The following is a 20816-nucleotide window of genomic DNA, read 5'->3' on the forward strand; positions in this document are numbered from 1 at the left end:
TTATATTTTGTTCATGAGAGCTTTGTAGTTTCCTTATATAGATCTTCTATATATTTTTATTAGATTAATACCTAAGTATTTCATTTTTCTGGATGCTAATGTAAATCATGCTGTTTTGTTTTCTTTTTTGCTAGTATGTGAGAAGGCAAGTAACTTTTGTATATTAGCCTTATATCCTACAATCTTGCTGTAATCACTTACTAGTTCCAGCACATTTTTTATCAATTCTTTTTTGATTTTGCACATAGAAGAACATGTCATTCATGAACAAATGTAGGAATATACTATGGCAATATGTAGAGTTAGGATAAACAATCAGAGACAGCAAAAGCCCTGAGCTAATGAGAGTCCAGGGCCTCTCTGACCCCGTCCTAGAAATAGCAAAACAACAGGATAAGATTCAATAACAGAAATGTTTAGGCTCTTAGAAGAGAGATTAGAAGTCAGCATGTTCCTTGTCCTTTACTTCATCCCCTGAAAACTTCTGCTGTCTGCTTCCTTGATTTATTTGTACTGACTAATAAATATTTGAGTAAGGCTGGGGGTGGGGTTTTAGTCCTTTGGTCTATGGACTGGGGCTGTTGTCACCCCTTGGCCCCTCAGAGCATTTCATCTGGTGTCAAAGTAGTTCATTGTTACCGTGACAAAGATAATTTTATTTTTTCCTGTCCAATCTGTATATATTTTATTCCATTTACTTATCTTATTTCATTAGCTGGAGCTTCCAATATGTTGTTGAAGGAGAGCAGGGAGAGGGGACATCCTTACCTTATACCTGATCTTAATGGTAAAGCTTCCAGTTTCTTACCATTAGGCATGACTAGAATTTTTTTTGTACCCTAGCTGGTTGGCTTAGTGGTAGAGCATTGGCCCAGCGTGTGGATGTCCTGGTTCGAGTTCCAGTCAGGGCACACAGGAGAAGCTACCATCTGCTTCTCCACCCTTCCCCTCCACCTTCTCTCTCTCTCTCTTTCTCTCCATCTCCCAGAGCCATGGCTTAATTGGTTTGAACACATAGCCTCCAGGCACTGAAGATGGCTCCATGGAGCCTCCACCTCACGCACTGAAAAAAGCTCAGTTGCAAACATGGCCCCAGATGGGGGTTGCTGGGTGGATCCCAGTCAGGGCACATGCAGTAGTTTATCTATCTCCCCTCCTCTCCCTTGGAAAAGAAGAAAAAAAAAAATTATTATTATTTGTATTTTTCTGAAGTTGGAAATGGGGAGGCAGTCAGACAGACTCCCACATGCGCCGGACCGGGATCCACCTGGCACACCCACCAGGGGGCGATGCTCCGCCCATCTGGGGCGTCGCTCTGTTGCAACCAGAGCCATTCTAGCGCCTGAGGCAGAGGCCATAGAGCCATCCTCAGCGCCCGGGGCCAACTTTGTTCCAATGGAGCCTTGGCTGCCGGAGGGGAAGAGAGAGACAGAGAGGAAGGAGAGGGGGAGGGGTGGAGAAGCAGATGGGCGTTTCTCCTGTGTGCCCTGGCTGGGAATCGAACCCAGGACTCTTGCATGCCAGGCCAACGCTCTACCACTGAGCCAACCAGCCAGGGCAAAAAAAAAATTTTTTTTATATTAAGTTGACTAAGTTCTAGTAAATTTTTGAAAATTTTATGAATTGATTTTTTTAGAGAGTGGAGAGAGAGAGAGAGAAGGGGGCAAAGCATCAACTTGTAGAAGTTGGTTCTCATATGTGCCTTGACTGGACAAAGTAGGGTTTTGAACTGGAAACCCCAGCATTCCAAGTCAACACTTTATCCACTGCACAATCACAGGTCAAGCTCTAATAAATTTTTTATTTTAGTTAATACTCTGTTCAACTTTAGGATTTCTATTTGCTTTTTTTTTTTTTTTGTATTTTTCCAAAGCTGGAAACGGGGAGAGACAGTCAGACAGACTCCCCAATGCGCCCGACCAGGATCCACCTGGCACGCCCACCAGGGGCGACGCTCTGCCCACCAGGAGGCGATGCTCTGCCCCTTCGGGGCGTCGCTCTGCCGCGACCAGAACCACTCTAGCGCCTGGGGCAGAGGCCAAGGAGCCATCCCCAGCGCCTGGGCCATCTTTGCTCCAATGGAGCCTCAGCTGCGGGAGGGGAAGAGAGACAGAGAGGAAGGAGGGGAGGGTGGAGAAGCAAATGGGTGCTTCTCCTATGTGCCCTGGTGGGGAATCGAACCCGGGTCCCCCGCACGCCAGGCCGACGCTCTACCGCTGTATTTGCTTTTTAAAAAATAATTTATATCTCTTTATTGATATTCTCTTTTTGGTCAGACATCATTTTTGAATCCTTTAGATGTATTTTCCTCTGGTTCTTTTTTATAACAGCTGATTTAAAGACTTTGTCCAATAAGTTCAACATCTGTGTTTCCTCAGGAACAATTTCTTTTTCTTTCTCTCTCTTTCTTTCTTTCTCTTTCTCTTTCTCCCCTTCTTTCCTTCCTTCCTTCCTTCCTTCCTTCCTTCCTTCCTTCCTTCCTTCCTCCCTCCCTCCCTCCCTCCTTCCCTCCCTCCCTTCCTTCCTTTCTTCCTTCCTCCTTTCTTTCTTTTTAGCAAGAGACAGTAAGGGAGAGATGAAAAGCATCTACTAGTCATTGTGGCACCATTGATTGCTTCTCATATGTGCCCTGAGAAGGGGGAGATCTCAAGCCAAACTAGTGATTCCTTTCTTAAGCCAGTGACCTTGGGCTTCAAGCCAGTGACCTTTGGGCTCAAGGTGGTGAGCATGCACCCAAGCCATGCCCAAGACTGTGCTCAAGCCATTGACCTCCAGGTTCAAACCTGGGACCTCAGTGTCCAGGCTGACACTCTATCCACAGCACTACCACCAATCAGGCAGGGACAATTTCTATTGACTGCTTTTTTTTTTCTCGTGTTGTGTGAGCCATGCTTTCCTGTTTCTTTGCCTGTCTCATTGTGTAGTGGGGAAGGATTAAAAACCAATCATTTTAAATGACATAATATAGCATCTCTGGAAATTAAATATTCCGAGGGCTTGTTTTTGTTGCTGTTTATTTGTTTATTGACTTTCAAAGACTAATTCTGTAAAGCCTGTTTTCTTTCTCATGTGTGGTCACTGACATTACTGCCCATTAGTTTAGTGGTCAGCTAATTCCTGGACAGAGATTTTCTTGAATGTCTTCTATTCTTTGCCAGGGGACTCAGTGTGTTGGTTCAGGCAAACCTTCAAAGTTCTGTTACTTTACTCTGCCTTATCCCTCAGTTCCTGGTTCAGCCTGGCTTCAAGGTTACTAGAATTGAGAGACTGTGGCCTTTTCATGTATTTCCTAGATTTATAAACAGTTCTGCAAATGCATGTCGATTTCTAGACCCTGGGTATGTGTCACAGTTTTCAAAGCCTGCCATCTACATGTCATTCTTACTATTCCTTTTCAGATTTTTGACCAGCCTCTTGTTTGTCTCAACTGGTATTCCTGCCTTAGGCAGCTGAAATGTCAAACAGTTTGTTGCTGATAGTTTAAAGTAGACAAACACCTAGATATGCAGCTTCTCACTGTGTGAGCTCTGAGTCAGATCAAATATGACAAGTCCTATGAATGGGGCTCTTTCCAGGATCTGCCAGATAGATCAAATAGTGACATTTTCTAGGGACAGGGCTTTTGGAGGAATTCCACACCCACTCTGCCCCCTCTAGTGGCTACAAAGCTGCTGTTTCTCAGCTACTCTAGTGAGACAGCTGGTTCTGAAGCCTACTATAGAGTTGGTGAGAGGATGGGGGAAAAAGCAAGTTAAACTGCTAAGAACGTGCTGTTTCCTACTGAAATTCAACCATTTTTCTTGAATAAATGCTCCTTGGATTTTGGAAAGTTTTGGTCAATTTCCAGAGTTCTGGGAGTTTGACATTTTGCCGGGGGCTTGCTTTTATGGAAGAGTGGATTTTCAGATGTCCTTCTGCCATTCCAGAAGTGCTCCTTAGGATTACTTCTATTTCAAGGAGCATAAAGCTTTAAATAATGTGGCCACTCTGATGAAAAAAATGGTCTTTGAGTATACATTCTACATTTAACATGAAGGAATTAAATAAAAGTTGTTTTTTTTCTGTGTGTTTTCCCCTGACAGCAGTATTATGGTCCTACCCAACCCCAATATGAACTCTTATTTCTCAGAACACATGTTAATTTTTTTATTTTGTGCTGGCTCATATCATGTTCTTGGGTCATGGTATAAAACAGTAGGGTTTCTCACTTCTAGAGAAATTAAAAGTGTGTGTGTGTGTGTGTGTGTGTGCGTGTGTGTGACAGAGGCAGAGAGAGGGACAGATAGGGACAGACAGACAGGAAGGGAGAGAGATGAGAAGCATCAATTCTTTGTTGCAGCACCTTAGTTGTTCACTGATTGCTTTCTCATATGTGCCTTGACTGGGAGGGCTTCAGCAGACCAAGTGACCCCTTGCTCAAGCCAGCAACCTTGGGCTCAAGCCAGTGAGCCTTGCTCAAATCAGATGATCCCGCACTCAAGCTGGCAACCTTGGGATTTCAAACCTGGGTCCTCCGTGTCCCAGTCTGACACTCTATCCACTGCACCACCACTTGGTCAGGCGAAGTTAAAACTCTTAATGCCAATGTTATAAAATACAGTTTTCGTATTAATAACACAGCCAAGACTCAGGCTAGTTCCTGACAACACTTTTTTCAGCTTCTCTTCTATAAATTGGGCCCTAAATTCAGAATAGTAAAATGATCAAGGCATATTTTATACCCAAATCATCCTGGCATTTCCCAGACAACTGTGGAATACACCGGAACTTGGCTTTCTAGCAGCACGGCACTCATAAGTAAAGAAATATTCAAGGAGGGATACCAAAAATAGTTAAGTATAATTGGTATGCTCCATGTTTTTTAGAATTAGCTTATCAGTATTACAAGAGCTGCCTTGTTCATCGTGCCCACAATGTAGAGGAAAATGAACGCAAACAGAGGAAACTCACCCCTCTAAGGTGAGTTTTATACAAAGTAAAGTGTTCTGACTGAATGGTCAGTTATTGTGGACCTTCTCAAATGAGTAAAAACATACTCATGTCTATAGGCAAGGGCTTGCATGATGACTATCGACAAGTTTTTTCCAAGATGATTTCATGCCTTTATTTAAAATCACCTTTTATGGGCTGACACCACTAGGGTCTCAGCCCATCTGTTTGCAGATGCATAAATTTCTTATAAAACTAAAAAGTAAATAAATAAAATCACCTTTTATTATTGATAGTAATTTTGATACACATCTTCATAAATAGACTGTAAAGCCCTCAAGATTTCTAAATATATCCACTGTTCATTTCACCCACAGAGTTCTGGCAAATAGGGGCGACAAATGGAATTATCAAAAATAAGTTGGTTAGCCCAGTGGTTGGCAAACTCATTAGTCAACAGAGCCAAATATCAGCAGTACAACGATTGAAATTTCTTTTGTGAGCCAAATTTTTTAAACTTAAACTATATAGGTAGGTACATTGTTATTAACTTAATTAGGGTACTCCTAAACTGGCCTTTGCTAAAAACGTCCTCAATCTGATTGAGGTATATTTGCTGAGGTCCACCGGTTCCAACTCGTGCATGAATCGCCCGCCCCTCCCCCGCACTGCGTATCTGGCAGCCTGCCAGCTCCACATACCTGCGGGTACCTGCGCGGCCTCACATGGTGTTTTGTGGAAGAGCCACACTCCAGGAGCCAAAGAGCCACATGTGGCTCGCGAGCTGTGTTTGCTGACCACTGGGTTAGCCTGCAGGCAGTGACACATAGAGCATCTGACTAGGACGTGGAGGACCCAGTTCGAAACTCCGAGGTCACCACTTGAGCACAGGCTCACTAGCTTGAGCACTGGGTCACTGGTTTGAGCGTGGGATCATTGACATGACCCCATGGTTGCTGGCTTGAGCCCAAAGGTCGCTACCTTGAAGCCCAAGGTCACTGGCTTGAGCAAGGGGTCACTTGCTCTGCTGTAGCCCCCACCCACGTCAAGGCACATATGAGAAAGCAATCAATAAACAACTAAGGAGTTGTAATAAAGAATTGATGCTTCTCATCATTTTTCCTTTCTGTCTGTCTGTCCCTATCTGTCCCTCTCTCTGTCTCTGTCACACACACACACACACACACACACACACACACACACAAATGTTGGTTAGCCATGCCTGGGAAGGTCAGTTGCTTAGAGTGTCATCCCAATATGCCAAGGTTATAGGTTTGATCCCTGGTCAAGGCACATACAAGAATCAACCTATGAATTCATAAAGAGATAAAACAACAAATCAAAACTTCTCTGTCTCTGTCTCCCTTCTGCACTCTCTAAAATTAATTTTAAAAAAATAGTAAGTTAGTTAAAGTATCTGAGAAGACTAATTCTCCCTTTTCTGCACCTCCCCAAATTCTAATAATATGTTCTTTTGAAAGTAGTCATCAAATGAGACCTCATGAACCCCCTCCCCCAAGAGGCCCATGCTCTGTTCTCTCTTTCATTCTGCTGCTGGAAGTGAATAGATTGATCAGATCATTTGGTTCTGTCAACAAGTGTTTCTGTTCTCTCCTTTTGTTTTCCTAAATACCCAGCCATAATTGACTGACAGGAAAATAGCCTCATGCATCTGACATCACCACCATAAACCAACACTTGGATAATTCAACCTATCAGAGTCCTGGTTCTTGTCCAGAAAAATCACAGCCTTCAAGCAGAAGATTTCTGTGGAGGGAAATGCTAACCCACAAACAGGTAAGAAGAAGTAATTTTTAAAGAAATAGAAAAGTTGACAAAGATTTTGATGGTGTGTTTTGTGTTGGTATTTTTGGTAATGTGCTTCATGTTCTTTTTTTAATTAGTCATATGATGCAGCCCTTTTTCTTTCCTCCGGCTCTGGTCTATAACCCTCAATTTAGCCAACCATACTTATGCCAACTGAAATAAACTCTCCTCTAAAATACATTCTTGGTCAATGGGCTACCCTCCTAAACGTCTGTACTAGCATCGTCTGCATCTACACCATGCACAGACTCCCTGCTTGATTGCCATGTTGTTCCAACCAATGCCTCAACGTTTATGATGAAGTAGAAATTGTCTCAGATGATAGATTTTTATGGAGCCAGATCTAAATTCCTTAGAATACATTCCTCATAGAACACCCCAGAGAAATTCGAATCATATAAGATTCCCTATATGCTCACTGCAAGGGAGACTATCTGATAGGCAATCATTCATTTATTAATCCACTTATTTTACATAAAATTTACTCATTTGAAGTTTACAATAATTTTGCCAGGTGAAGCAACCTCAGCATAAATGCATTTTAGAACATTTTCTTTCCTTCTCATACACATTTATAGTTAATCTCTATTCCCAAATTCAGCCCTAGGCAGCCACTAATCTACTTTCTATCTCTATAAATTTGCCTTTACTGGGCTTTTTGTACAAATGGACTTTAATTTAGCATGTTTTTAAATTTCATCCATGACATGGCATGTATCAGTAGTTCATTAGTTTTCATTGCTGAATGATTCCATTGTGTTGATACTATAAATTTTTTCTGTTTACCTGTTAATGGATATTTAGATTATTTCCAATTTGGGGATTTTATGAATATGGTGCTATGAACATTCACATGCAGGTCTTTTTGTGATATATATTCTCATTTCTCTTGAATTCTTGGGTCATAAGCCTTTTTTTTAAGTGAAAGAGAGAGAGAGACAGACAGGAAGGGAGAGAGATGAGAAGCATCAATTTATAGTTGCTTCACTTTAGTTGTTCATTGTTTCTATACATGCCTTGACGGGGGGGGGGGCAGCTGAGCCAGTGACCCCTTGCTCAAGCCAGTGACCTTGAGCTCTGTGCTTAGAGTCAGAGACTAGGGGATCATGTTGATGATCCCACACTCAAGCCAACGACCCCATGCACAAGCTGGTGAGGCTGTACATAGGCAACAACCTCCGGGTTTTGAACCTGGAACCTGTGTTCCATGTCAACACTATCCTATGCACCACCACCAGTCAGACTGGGTTGAAAGACTTTTACACTTAACTTTTGAGATACTGCCACTGTTTTCCAAGGGGCGGTAATTTACATTCCCATCAGCAAAGTTTGAGGGTTCCAGTCTCTTCACATCTCACTATTTGTTATTAGCTGTCTTATTTGTCAGTCATTGTAATGGGTGTAAATGGTATATTATTGTGCGTATAACTTGCTTTTCCCTAATGATTAATGATGTTGAGCAACTTTTCAGTATATGTTAAGCACTCGTGTACTTTCTATGATGAAATGTCCATTTACTTCCTTTGCCCATTGTTTGACTGCATTGTTTTCTTATTAATGAGTTGTAAGCATTCTTTGAATAGTGTGAATATAAGTCCTTTCTCAGACTTGTGTTTGGCAAATATTACCTCCAGTTTGTTACTTATCTTTTAATTTCTTCAGTGATATCTTTTGCGGTGAAAAGTTTTAAATTTTCATGTTGTCCCCTTTATCAGTTTTTTCAGTTATGTATTGTGCTTTTTATCCAATAAAGTAGTAAAAGATGGTGGAAGCTTTAATCAAAGACTTGCCATCTGACCAGGCGGTGGCACAGTGAATAGAGCATCAACCTGGGACTCTAAGGTCCCGGTTCAAACCCCGAGGTCACTGGCTTAAGCTCAGGCTCACCAGCATGAGCACAGGGTCTCTAGCTTGAGCATGGGATCATCGACATGGTCACTGGCTCAAGGTCACTGGCTTGAGCAAAGAGTCACTGGCTTGACTTGAGCCTCTGGGTCAAGGCACATATGAGAAGCAACCAGTGAACAACTAAAAAAGTGCCCCAACTACGAGTTGATGCTTCTCATCTCTCTCACTAATGGCTCCTATGAACTTGAGGATGACAGCTCAGAAGTGGGGTTCAGACAAGTATTTTTATAAATGTTTCCTGAACAACACAATACAGCTTTGATAAGGTATATTGGATTGAGGTGATTCTAATCTTAAATTTCACTAATTCTAATACATCTGTAAACACGTCTGGTTTCTACAGAAAATAGACACATCTATTGAAAATAGACTGGTTCTATAGAAAATACGACACATCTTTGATCTTGTTCATAATATTATTTAGGGTGGTAGCCGCTGGATTGTTTCACTTTTCATGTTCATATAGTTCTTTTTTATAGATTCTAAGAGTTGATCCTCATCCTTCTTACCAGAAACAAACTGAAAAAGTAAATTTGTAACCATGGCCATGGCATGAAACATACCGACCATGACATGACATTAACACGCTTTGTGGTAGTCATTAGATCTGTGACAAACACTCAGATTCCCTTCTTTTTCTGAGCACATGTAAGATTGTATTTCCCTGGCCTCCTTGAAGTTAGTCATGGTCATAACTTGAACTGACCAACAAAATAAGTGATGGGTGGAAGTTTAAGAGCCTATTTGGAATTCACCAAGTTCCCAATTCCTGACTGGTGGAAGTGTGTGATGAGATGGAGCCCCCGTTAACCTGGGTTGCTGAGTGCCAAGTAGAATCCCCAACAACTCACATTAATCACCATCATTTGAGCAAGAAATAGTTGTGTTAAGCCAGAGATACTCAGTATGGTACTATTACACACTACCCCGCACATTACAACTCCTATCTATACTTAATGCGAGATCTCTGCCTAACAAATCAATCAAATCATTGGTTTAGAACCTGTTCTAGGAGTCTGGGTTTGAGATCCAGTTCTAGCTCTGCCAAAGCAGCTCAGGCCCAGCTCCTCCGGTCAGGTGTGGATTCAGTACCCCTTTAACATGCACATATTTACCCGCTCCATAGGCTAAGAGTTTGTTCTCAAGAGCCAGATTGTCTAGAGTGGAATCCTCGCTCTTATGCAGGGTATGGCTTCAGCCATGTTCCTTTATTTATGTGCCCACTTTCACCTGTGTAAAATGAGACACCCGAAGGGAACAACTATAAAGTGTTTAGGACAATGGCTGGCATGTAGAGCTTTAAGAGTATCAGCTTTAGACCCTGGCCGGTTGGCTCAGTGGTAGAGCGTCGGCCTGGCCTGCAGGAGTCCTGGGTTTGATTCCCGGCCAGGGCACACAGGAGAAGCACCCATCTGCTTCTCAACCCCTCCCCCTCTCCTTCCTCTCTGTCTCTCTCTTCCCCTCCGGCAGCCAAGGCTCCATTGGAGCAAAGTTGGCCCCGGGCGCTAAGGATGGCTCTATGGCCTCTGCCTCAGGCGCTAGAATGGCCCTGGTTGCAACAGAGCAACGCCCCAGATGGGCAGAGCATTGCCCCCTGGTGGGCATGCCGGGTGGATTCTGGTTGGGCGCATGCGGGAGTCTGTCTGACTGCCTCTCCATTTCCAACTTCAGAAAAATACAATAAATAAATAAATAAATAAATAAATAAATAAATAAATAAAATTAAAAAAGAGTATCAGCTTTAGCTGTAGTGGGGAATGGCTCTTGTTGGCCTCCTGCACCTCTTCCCAGGCAGCCATCCAGAACATGCTGGGCCCTCCCATTCCCCTCGTCTACTGGAAAACTGAGCAGAGCAGAACAGTCCACCCTGGGAAGCTTGGGTCCAATTTAAGTGATAAAATCCTAGGCCTGATTCTAGAGATGCAATAAAAAAAATAAAGTTGAAAACTATGACTATGTCCTTGGTTAAAAGAATAGTTAAGCATCTGGCAAATTCATAGCACATATCAAAGCAGGGAAGTGACCAAGTCTCACTGGCTTCAATCAATGGGAACTGGGAAGCAAAAGTCACATTCCCGTTCACACCCAAATTATTCACAAGACACATGTGGGGTATCTGGTTTATTCATACCGTTGGACGGAGTTCTCACCGTGGGAGCTGAGCTGTTGGGCTGAACTGGGCGAGGATGACTAGGTAGCAGGCAGTGAAAGGAGCTCAGCCAAGCAGCAGGAGCAGCATTAGGGTCAGGCTAAGCGGAAGAGGCCAGGCCCCACGGAGCACGGCCCCATTCATGGCCTCAGCATAGAACCTTGCCACCTCCTCATTGGGGTTGCCCTGTTCCGGGTCGAACCACATCTGGATACAGCGGCCACTCCCTCGGCTGTAGTTGCTGACTTCGTAGGAGTGACTCCAGATTTCATTGCACAGAGCAGCAGGCGTGGGGAAGTAGAAATTAAAGGGACGGCAGGCAGCCTTCACTGGGCACTGGTTAGACCCTGAGGAGGGTGGAAGGCCTTTAGCCACTGGGCCCAGAACCATCTCTGGTTCCGCCAGCCTCACAACTCTACCCTTTCATATACCCGTCTCACACCCCCACCCTCGACCTCCCAGTCCCGCCCTCCCACCCGCCCAGCCCTCACCTGAGGTCCAGTTCCAGCCCTCGTGCCAGTTGCTCTTGCAGGTGTAGGAGGTGCGGCAGTCTTCCCACCAGCTCTCACAGTCCTCTCTGCACAGGGGCACGTTCAGGATCCGCTCCTTACGCCAGCTCTGGTCCACCTGGGAGATGGCAGCAGGGGAAAAGGACTCAGGCTGAGGCTTCTCAGCAGCCAGCCCTGAATAGCCCAAGCTGGAGAGGCAGAGGGCGGAGATGTCTGGGAAGCAGACGTGGGGAGGACACTCGCACCTGCTGGATCCAGGGCCCCAGGTTGGGGGAGCACTCATACAGGCAGGTGTCCTGGATGAAGTGGCGCTTGCAGGTCGGTGCCATTGGGCCACAGTGGTCCCAGTTGAATCTGTACAGGTAGGAAACATCCTTATGGGCTTCCTGGCTGGTGTTGACAGAGCAGCAGGCATTCTTCTTCCAGGGACTGCACTGGGTGGGGAAGACACAGGACTAAGTTCTTCCCCCAGCACCAAATATCTCCACAAGTGGCTTCTCCCTTTTGAATCCTTGGTCCCCCTAAGGTAGTTAGTTGTTAGGGGGCCCTCTTTTGGGAGATGCGGTCATTATAAAATTAATTAATTCAAATCTTGATTGAGCTCAGGACCTACTTACTCTAACCCAGGCACTTTTCTAGGAACTGAGGACACAGCAATGAACACTTCTCACAGTGTAATTGCTTTGGAGAAAAATAAAGCAGGGGAGAGGGATGTGAAATTGCAATTTTGTAGAATGGTCCAATCAAGCTTCATTGAGAAGGTAACAAAGACCTGGAGGTAAGGAAGCAAGTGAAATTCTAACCTCAGAATGATTTTTTGTGGCTATTTTTGTAATTTATTTATTTAGAGATATAAGGGAGAGAGAGAGAGAGAGAGAGAGAGAGAGAGAGAGAGAGAGAGAATTTGGTGTTCCACTTATTTATACATTCATTAGTTGATTCTTTTTTTCCCATTGGTTGATTTTTACGGTCCTGACAGGAGGCAGGGGCCAAACCTGCAACCCTGGTGTATCAGGACAACACTCTGACTAACTCAGCTACCCGACCAGGGCCCAGAATACTTCTAGTTACATAAATACTCAATATTCTTATTGAATAAATGAAAACCTACAGCCTAGAATTTAGTATAAAACAAAATAATAAAGCCCTGGCCGGTTGGCTCAGCGGTAGAGCGTCGGCCTAGCGTGCGGAGGACCCGGGTTCGATTCCCGGCCAGGGCACACAGGAGAAGCGCCCATTTGCTTCTCCACCCCTCCGCCGTGCTTTCCTCTCTGTCTCTCTCTTCCCCTCCCACAGCCAGGGCTCCATTGGAGCAGAGATGGCCCGGGCGCTGGGGATGGCTCTGTGGCCTCTGCCCCAGGCGCTAGAGTGGCTCTGGTCGCAACATGGCGACGCCCAGGATGGGCAGAGCATCGCCCCCTGGTGGGCAGAGCATCGCCCCTGGTGGGCGTGCCGGGTGGATCCCGGTCGGGCGCATGCGGGAGTCTGACTGTCTCTCCCTGTTTCCAGCTTCAGAAAAATGAAAAAAAAGAAAAAAAAAAAACAAAATAATAAAATGTGCACTTTAAGAAATATGTAGGCTGAAAAAGTTAAAGTCAAGGCCGCTGGAAGAATCCAAGTTATAACACTACTTGTCAGTCTGCGCTGGCAGCTGTTGCTTAGTGATGCAAACCGAGCACAAACAGGAGACTGAGACAACTACCTGCTAATGAGGTCAAATGCACATTTACATGTTGGAGAGCATGTTACAAGAGACTTCCGAACTGTGGTGGCGCAGTGGGTAAAGCATCAGCTTGGAATGCCGAGGTCGCATGTTTCAAACCCTGGGCTTGTCTGGTCAAGGCACATATGGGAACTAACTGCTATGAGTTGATACTTCCCACATCTCCCTCCTCTTTCACTCTCTCTTTCTCAAAAATCAATTAAAAAATTTTTTCCTGGCCAAATAGCTCAGTTGGTTAGAGCATCGTCCAGAAGTGCAGAGGTAGCCAGTTCAATCCCAGGTCAGGGCATATTCAGGAACATATCAACATTCCTGTCTCTTTCTCTCCCTTCCTCTCTCTAAAATCAATAAAATAAAAAATTTTTAAAGTGACTTCCTTTTGTTTGTTTTTTTATAGTTTAGGCATCAAATTGGTTTTTACAAATATTTATGTAGGTCCAGGTTATTAAAGGGGTTGTGACAAAATAATTGTCATAAGTAGGAGACCTCAAATCCAATGGAAGTGTTTGGTAGATGCTTGAATCAAAGTGCTTAGCACCCAGACTCACGACTGGGAGATCCACATTTCCTGAGTTGTTTGGGGCTGGCAGAAAAGAAGCCACTGTGTGCCATGTGCACTTTCTCCTCTCAGATCCTCGAAGGGGTCACCCCTGTCTAAACTGAAATGGAAACCAACCCCCCAGGAGGGGTATCTCCAGTGTCACATCCCCGGCCCCTCTCTGGACTGCTTCCTGATTTGTGTAGGACAGAAACCTGGCAGCCAAGAAGCTGAGCTGTTGACAATGTACTGGCCACCCTGGCCCACGGTTTATGTTAAGCAGTTGCTCAGATTAGGTTTTTTAGATTTTTTAAAAAAGAGATTTCTCAGCTTTTTATTCTGATGACAAATATCACACAGAGAACAAATTATAACAGACAAACCGGAGAGTGAGATGTGGGCTGGGAAACCCGGGAGCGGGTGCCCACGGTCCCTGCCGCTTCCTGGAACCCTGAGTTTCCTTCCAGGGCTCCCAAGGGCCCTGATGCCTCCTTCAAGGCCCCCAGGGGCCCATGGGCTGGAGTTTCGGAACCAACACTCTACGCCAAGGTCTGTCTATGTCCGACAACCTGAAGGTCTGACTCCTCAGGCATAAAGAGAATTGAATAATTCATCTCTAGCTTTTTTCTTCCTGAGTCAGTTCCTCCCCACCCAGCCAGACCGCCCCTCCTTGACCTCGGCCCACCTGCTCATGCAGCTCGTCCTCCGGGCTTGGCTTTTCCTTGTGGTGCTTGGCGTCCATGCAGACGTTGAGAAGCTCAGTCCTGTGCCGGGTCGCCCATACCGCACCCCCCCACGCCAGCAGGAACAACAGCTGTGTTGTGGTTGTTCGAGCCATGTCAGTCCCTGAAGGAAGAGCTGTGTGGTCAGTGACACCAAGGGAAGTGGAGGTGGGGCTTCAGGTGTGGGAACAGACCCAGGTGGGTGGAGGCTCCAGAAAGCCTGAGACAGTTTACAGCCCTTTCCCCCTACCCCCTAGTCTTCCCAGCCTCTCAGTAAGGGTTGGGATCAGATACCACCTTCCTGTATAGTCAGTCTGGGGAGCCTCACTGACTTCCCCATGTGATCATGGGGATCAAGTGGTACAACTAAGGGATGAGATTTGGGCAAAATGCAAAAATAGTCAGGAGATTGCCATAGGTCCACATTCCTTGTTCAAAATCATTGAAGGCAAATGTTTCGGCATCTATAATTTTTAGGATTTTATAAAAGGTAACACAAAATCAGGTAATATGATTTACATGCACTCAACAAGCAGGTATACTTTTTGTTAATGCCAGAGGGATAAATAAAAACTGTAATAACCTGGCCTGACCTGTGGTGGCGCAGTGGATAAAGCGTCAACCTGGAAACACTGAAGTCGCTGGTTCGAAACCCTGGGCTTGCCTGGTCAAGGCACATATGGGAGTTGATGCTTCTTGCTCCTCCTCCCTTTCTCTCTCTCCTCTCTCTCTCCCCCCCCCTCCTTTCTAAAATGAATAAATAAAAATTAAAAATTTTTGGCCCTGGCCGGTTGGCTCAGCGGTAGAGCGTCGGCCTGGCGTGCGGGGGACCCAAGTTCGATTCCCGGCCAGGGAACATAGGAGAAGCACCCATTTGCTTCTCCAACCCCCTCCTTCCTCTCTGTCTCTCTCTTCCCCTCCCGCAGCCAAGGCTCCATTGGAGCAAAGATGGCCCGGGCGCTGGGGATGGCTCCTTGGCCTCTGCCCCAGGCGCTGGAGTGGCTCTGGTCGCGACAGAGCGATGCCCCAGAGGGGCAGAGCATCGCCCCCTGGTGGGTGTGCCGGGTGGATCCCGGTCGGGCGCATGCGGGAGTCTGTCTGACTGTCTCTCCCCGTTTCCAGCTTCAGAAAAATACAAAAAATAAAAAATAAAATAAAAAATTTTAAAAAACCACTGTAATAACCTCATATTAATTTCCAGGTCAGATTTTTGACACCAAAAACTTCGTGAAAAAGTTTACAACAATATCTTAGTTTTGGAAGCTCCAAATAAGCTGCAGACCTTTTTTTTTTTTTTTTTAAGCCTGGGCTCCAGCCATTTTCAGCCTTATCATTTGGCCTCTCCCAGAGCCCGTGTGGCCTGGGAAATATCACAGGGCACAGAGGCTTGGTGGGTGGGCATTGGCAGCCAGCTAGATAGCCCCTGGGGCCTTGGGAGGCTCCTGTGCCCCCTGCCACAGAGCTAGCTGCCTCCACTCAGCCTTCATAGCACCTTAACCTCCTGACCTCAGACACTGAGCCTTGGGAGGTAATGGTTCCCGAAGCCCGTTGGTCAGCAGGTGCAGCAGGTGCCTGCCTCTCCTAAAACACTCAGCTCCTAAAGCATATATGGCCTCCGCACACAAAGTTGCCTTGCTCCACGCTGCCCCCTTCTTCTGTAGAACTCAACTGTCTTGCCTGGGCCTCATGGACAGGACCTGAGCTGGGCAGCCTCCAGGCTCTCAGCCTAGCAGGGCTTGGGGAAATCTGGGACTGAACTCCTACATAGCTCTTCTTTTTCTCCTCACTCCCTCCTCACCCTTGTTGACCTAAGAAACATCCAAAACTGTAGAGAATTTTATAAGAGTTAATTTGAATCAAAGAGAAGATCTGTCTGGAAGCAAGATCTCAACAGACTGAATAATAAAAAAAAAGCTTCAAAGAAACTCAAAAAAACAGTTTGCAATCTCTTTTACGACTAAGGAGGGAAGGTAAGGAACTAACTGTACAGGACAGTAGGAGAAAGCAAGGTAGGGGTCAGATTACCTCTTGCAAGCTTTAGAAGAGGAGATCTGGGTCAGGTTATTAGAAGGATGGGTCTGAAAGGGGTCAAATGGTGTTAATATGGACAGATTTGCTTAAGGCAAAAATAATCCTTTTACTAAAAGAAGATATATGCCTGGGGCAGGGGTCGGGAAGCTTTTTGGCTGAGAGAGCCATGAATGCCACATATTTTAAAATGTAATTCCAGGCCCTGGTTGGTTGGCTCAGCGGTAGAGCGTCGGCCTGGCGTGCGGGGGACCCGGGTTCGATTCCCGGCCAGGGCACATGGGAGAGGCGCCCATTTGCTTCTCCACCCCTCCCCCCTCCTTCTTCTCTGTCTCTCTCTTCCCCTCCCGCAGCCGAGGCTCCATTGGAGCAAGGATGGCCCAGGCGCTGGGGATGGCTCCTTGGCCTCTGCCCCAGGCGCTGGAGTGGCTCTGGTCGCGGCGGGGCGACGACACCCCGGAGGGGCAGAGCATCGCCCCCTGGCGGGCAGAGCGTCGCCCCTGGTGGGCGTGCCGGATGGATCCCGGTCGGGCGTATGCGGGAGTCTGTCTGACTGTCTCTCCCCGTTTCTAGCTTCAGAGAAATACAAAAAAAAAAAAAAAAAAAAAAAGTAATTCCATGAGAGCCATACAACAACCCGTGTACATTATGCATTGTCCAATAAAAATTTGGTGTTGTCCTGGAGGACAACTGTGATTGGCTACAGCCACCCGCAACCATGAACATGAGCGGTAGGAAATGAATGGATTGTAATACATGAGAATGTTTAATATTTTTGGGTTTTTTTTAAAAATTTATTTATTTATTCATTTTTTTTAGAGAGGAGAGGGAGAGACAGAGAGAGAGAAGGGGGGGAGGAGCTGGAAGCATCAACTCCCATATGTGCCTTGACCAGGCAAGCCCAGGGTTTCGAACCAGCAACCTCAGCATTTCCAGGTCGACGCTTTATCCACTGCGCCACCACAGGTCAGGCTGTTTAATATTTTTAACATTATTTTTTTAATTGAAGATTTGTCTGGGGCCTTGGCCGGTTGGCTCAGTGGTAGAGCATCGGCCTGGCGTGCAGGAGTCCCGGGTTTGATTCCCGGCCAGGGCACACAGGAGAAGCGCCCATTTGCTTCTCCAGCCCTCCCCCTCTCCTTCCTCTCTGTCTCTCTCTTCCCCTCCCACAGCCAAGACTCCATTGGAGCAAAGTTGGCCCGGGCGGTGAGGATGGCTCCATGCTCAGGTGCTAGAATGGCCCTGGTTGAAACACAGCATCGCACCCTGGTGGGCATGCTGGGTGGATCCCGGTCGGGCGCATGCGGGAGTCTGTCTGACTGCCTCTCTGTTCCCAACTTCAGGAAAAAAAAATACATAAAAAAAAAAAAAAAAGATTTGTCTGGGACCCAGATGCAACCATCAGAAGAGCCACATCTGACTCGCGAGCCATAGGTTCCTGACCCCTGACCTGGGGCATGACTAACCACCATGACCTGCCTAGTTAAGAATTTATCAGATCACCTTGTGAGGTTACTTTAGATAGAACCTTTTTTGCCCACACCCATACCCTTCCACAATCTATATTCTGCTACTTTATTTATTCCAGTGTTCATTCATTCTATCACTTGCTGATTTACTCATTCCAGGACCCAACCTGTACTCTCAGGAACCACCAGGTGATTCTTTGGATCAAGTTCCTTGGAGAAACAAAGTCTAGTAGTCTAGCACAGGGTTTCAGACCAGCCTATCCACCATCTCAGCCCTCACATTCACCTCCTACTTGACCTTGGGGAAAAATAACTGAAATTATCCTGAGGCTTACTTTTCTCATCTGAGGATTAAATGTGTGTGGGAGGGAGACCCCAGCAAATGATAGCCAGCTGAGCACAGATTGAGGAATCAGATGGGCATAGTTTGAGGGATGTGCTCCTAGTCACAGAGCATGGACCACCCAAGTCTGACTCTGGGATTCTTAAGTCCAGAGCTCCTTCAGCTTTTGTCCCCTGTTACCATCTCTGTGCTGAGCCCCTCATGGGAGCAACTGATGCAGAGTACTGGGGGAGTTGGCGGGTGGGGGCTGAGAACACCCAGGTTCTATTGGATCCCACTGGTCAGTCAGCAGTTTTTCTAACTGTGGTTGCTTTCTAGAGCCAGAGGTCTCTTCCTCTCTGTGCCTCCTACGTCACTCTACAAGCCCCTCCCCACATTTCTAGACTCAGCTACACCAGGTGTGACCCCCACCACCGATAACCATCACCCTCAATACACACACACCTCAGAGCCCAGACTTAAAGCACTGAGAAGTCAGTGCTGTGCTGAAAGGCAAGAGCCCTGGTTCAGGGATGGACACTAACTTGTACTTTAACCTTGGGCAGGCCCTACTCTGCTCTGGGCCTCAGTCTCCACTTCTGGATTCTCTGCACTGTAATCAAAGTGGACCCTCCCAGTTCCGCAAACCCTTGAGCACACCCTGAGAGTACCAAAGGACTTGCTGTGTGTGGGGGGGGGGGGGGCATACCTGGGAGTGGAGGTGGCTCTGTCTAGCTCAGAGGTGCTCTGCTCTACAGTTCCTTCCCCTCGCCTTCCTCCAGGAATGGCTGTGGTTTAGTGGCCAAGGAGACAGGCAGTTTGGTCAGGCGGTGGGAATGTGGCCCAAGAGTGGAGCCTGGGATCGGGCGAAGGCCATTCAGCAGTTAATTATTGCATGTGGTCACCAGCCAGCCAGGCCTCCATGGAGGGGGTGGATTAATAGTGCGGGCCTAAAAAAAAAAATGATGCTGGCCTAATGCCAGTCCCCAAGCCCCACTTACTTAATTTTTTCCCCAAAACTTAAGTCTGATAAAACCTTGTAGCATGAGTTACCAGGGTCCCTAAAATAATCTGGTCAACTTCCAACACCCCTGCCCTGTTATCCAGACAAGAATCAGACTCAGCGAATCAGGACAGCCAATGGCAGTGCAAGGGCTGGAGTGAAGGCTTCTGAGCTCCCAGCCAGCTGTAGAGAGCAAAGAGCTTCCATGTTACCAATTTACAGAGCCACTAACTCCTTCAACCTCATCAGCCCCAGGCATAGCTCAGCCCCCAGCTGCAAAATCACAGATGTTGCTTGATGACCAATGCCTCAATTGTTTCAAGATTGCAGCTCTCCTGCTGTCACCAAACAGCAGACCTGGCCCTTCAGGTTTCTGGTAATGTGAGGGTTCTTGACTTTGTATAGGGAAAATTTCACAGCACCGATCCAGGTGATTTTGAGTGCATTTATTAAAGCTAGGGACAAGAAAGGCAAGAAACAAGAAAGGGTTTAGAATAGAACAACAGGAAAGCCTAGTCAGGGCTGCTTTGGCTCACTGGGAGTCAGAGAAAAGGGGGCCTGGAGACAGGTTCAGGGGGTTGGCCCCGGAGGAGCTGCCCCTGCGCATTGCGCCCCTGGTTGCAAGTCTCCTAGGGACCCTTAGAGTTTAGGAAATTCATGTCTGTGGGAAGAAAAGGGGAAGAAGGAAGAAAAGGCATGGGAGGGAGAGAGGTTGTTCCTTTGTTTTTGAGGGTTTTTAAAGACTGGGAGTTTAGGGGTGGTCTTAGGGGATGATTCCAATAGAGCTAAAATACAAATGAGGTGTAGATAATATCTCTAAGGAGGTGACATTCTGCATCTGGCTGTAAATTGCTCAGCCAGTCTATTCAGCTATTTTTCTCAGTTTCTCCATTTGGCTTGCCAAGGAATTTCCCTAGTTTCTTACTATCCTGCCTTGCTGCCATCGCCTACTCACCCGCCGACACAGGTCTCTTCTCTACAGCACTTCAGAGTCTGGTCTAATTTAGACTCCTACCACTCCCACCCTGGCCGAGGACAGAAGCCTTTCTTTTTTTTTCACCCCGAGACCATGGTGATACTGCTACTGGTGAGAGAAGGAAAGAGGGGAGGAGCAGATCTGGGCAGGAGGAAATGCCGAAAGTGGTTTTGTCAAGGTGCCTGTGTGCGACCTGCGAAAGCAGTTGCAGAGGTGAAAGTGCTGGGGAAGCGTCTAGCTTGGATGCAGATGTGGGAGTCAATACCCTGGAAAGATGGGGCCCCCGGACCCTGTGGAAGGCCACAGATCTGGGCCCCTGGAGCAGAAGGGGACAGAGAATTAGAGGAGGCAGCTGGATTGCTAGAGGGAAATTAGCCAAGAAGGAAAGCCCAAAGGGTTTGCAAAAAAACTGACTCCTGTCTCTCATGTCCTGCTTTCCCCACCCCCTCTCTGAGTAGACTTACCTAAGTCCTGTGACCATCTGAGAAGGTTAAATCCTCTGAAGGTCTCTCTGGAACCCTCAGGCCTCCCTCCTGACTTGACAAGCCCAGCTCAGCTTTTTCCTGATTGGAGAATGACCACCTAGACCACTTAGACCATTGATGAAAATTCCTCAAGATGGGATTTGTTCCTGCTCCTCATCCTCCACACCAGCCCTGGGGGCTGATCATTTTTGTGCTTTAAGCTCCTCCTCCGCAGGAATGAGGTTTGGG

At 46.5% G+C, this 20816-nt stretch overlaps 1 protein-coding gene and 2 long non-coding RNA genes across 5 annotated transcripts in view; 2 read left to right on the plus strand and 1 right to left on the minus strand.

Annotated features, from left to right (window-relative positions):
• LOC136318090 (uncharacterized) overlaps positions 1–20816 on the plus strand; it is a 54799-nt gene that overhangs the window by 12013 nt on the left and 21970 nt on the right. For both annotated transcript variants that reach the window (XR_010728027.1, XR_010728028.1), the window contains exon 2: positions 6567–6726. This is a non-coding gene — a long non-coding RNA (uncharacterized lncRNA). The remainder of the gene's footprint in view (positions 1–6566; positions 6727–20816) is intronic.
• On the minus strand, positions 10769–20720 carry LOC136318064 (folate receptor alpha-like). Of its 2 annotated transcripts, none has more exons than XM_066250608.1 (5): positions 20568–20720; positions 14269–14429; positions 11568–11756; positions 11305–11440; positions 10769–11160 (listed from the first exon to the last, which is right to left on the minus strand). In XM_066250608.1, exons 2-5 carry the CDS (start codon positions 14419–14421, stop codon positions 10880–10882), a joined length of 759 nt encoding a protein of 252 aa, XP_066106705.1. In that variant the 5' UTR covers positions 14422–14429; positions 20568–20720; the 3' UTR covers positions 10769–10879. The 2 variants fall into 2 exon arrangements, with proteins under 2 accessions (XP_066106705.1, XP_066106704.1); XM_066250607.1 differs by lacking the exon at positions 20568–20720 and adding an exon at positions 18834–18991.
• Positions 19369–20700, plus strand: LOC136318106 (uncharacterized). Its single transcript, XR_010728029.1, has 3 exons — positions 19369–19503; positions 20110–20214; positions 20562–20700. It is a non-coding gene; the product is annotated as an uncharacterized lncRNA (long non-coding RNA).

Source organism: Saccopteryx bilineata, chromosome 1 (assembly GCF_036850765.1).
Source record: "Saccopteryx bilineata isolate mSacBil1 chromosome 1, mSacBil1_pri_phased_curated, whole genome shotgun sequence".
Lineage (NCBI taxonomy): Eukaryota > Metazoa > Chordata > Mammalia > Chiroptera > Emballonuridae > Saccopteryx > Saccopteryx bilineata.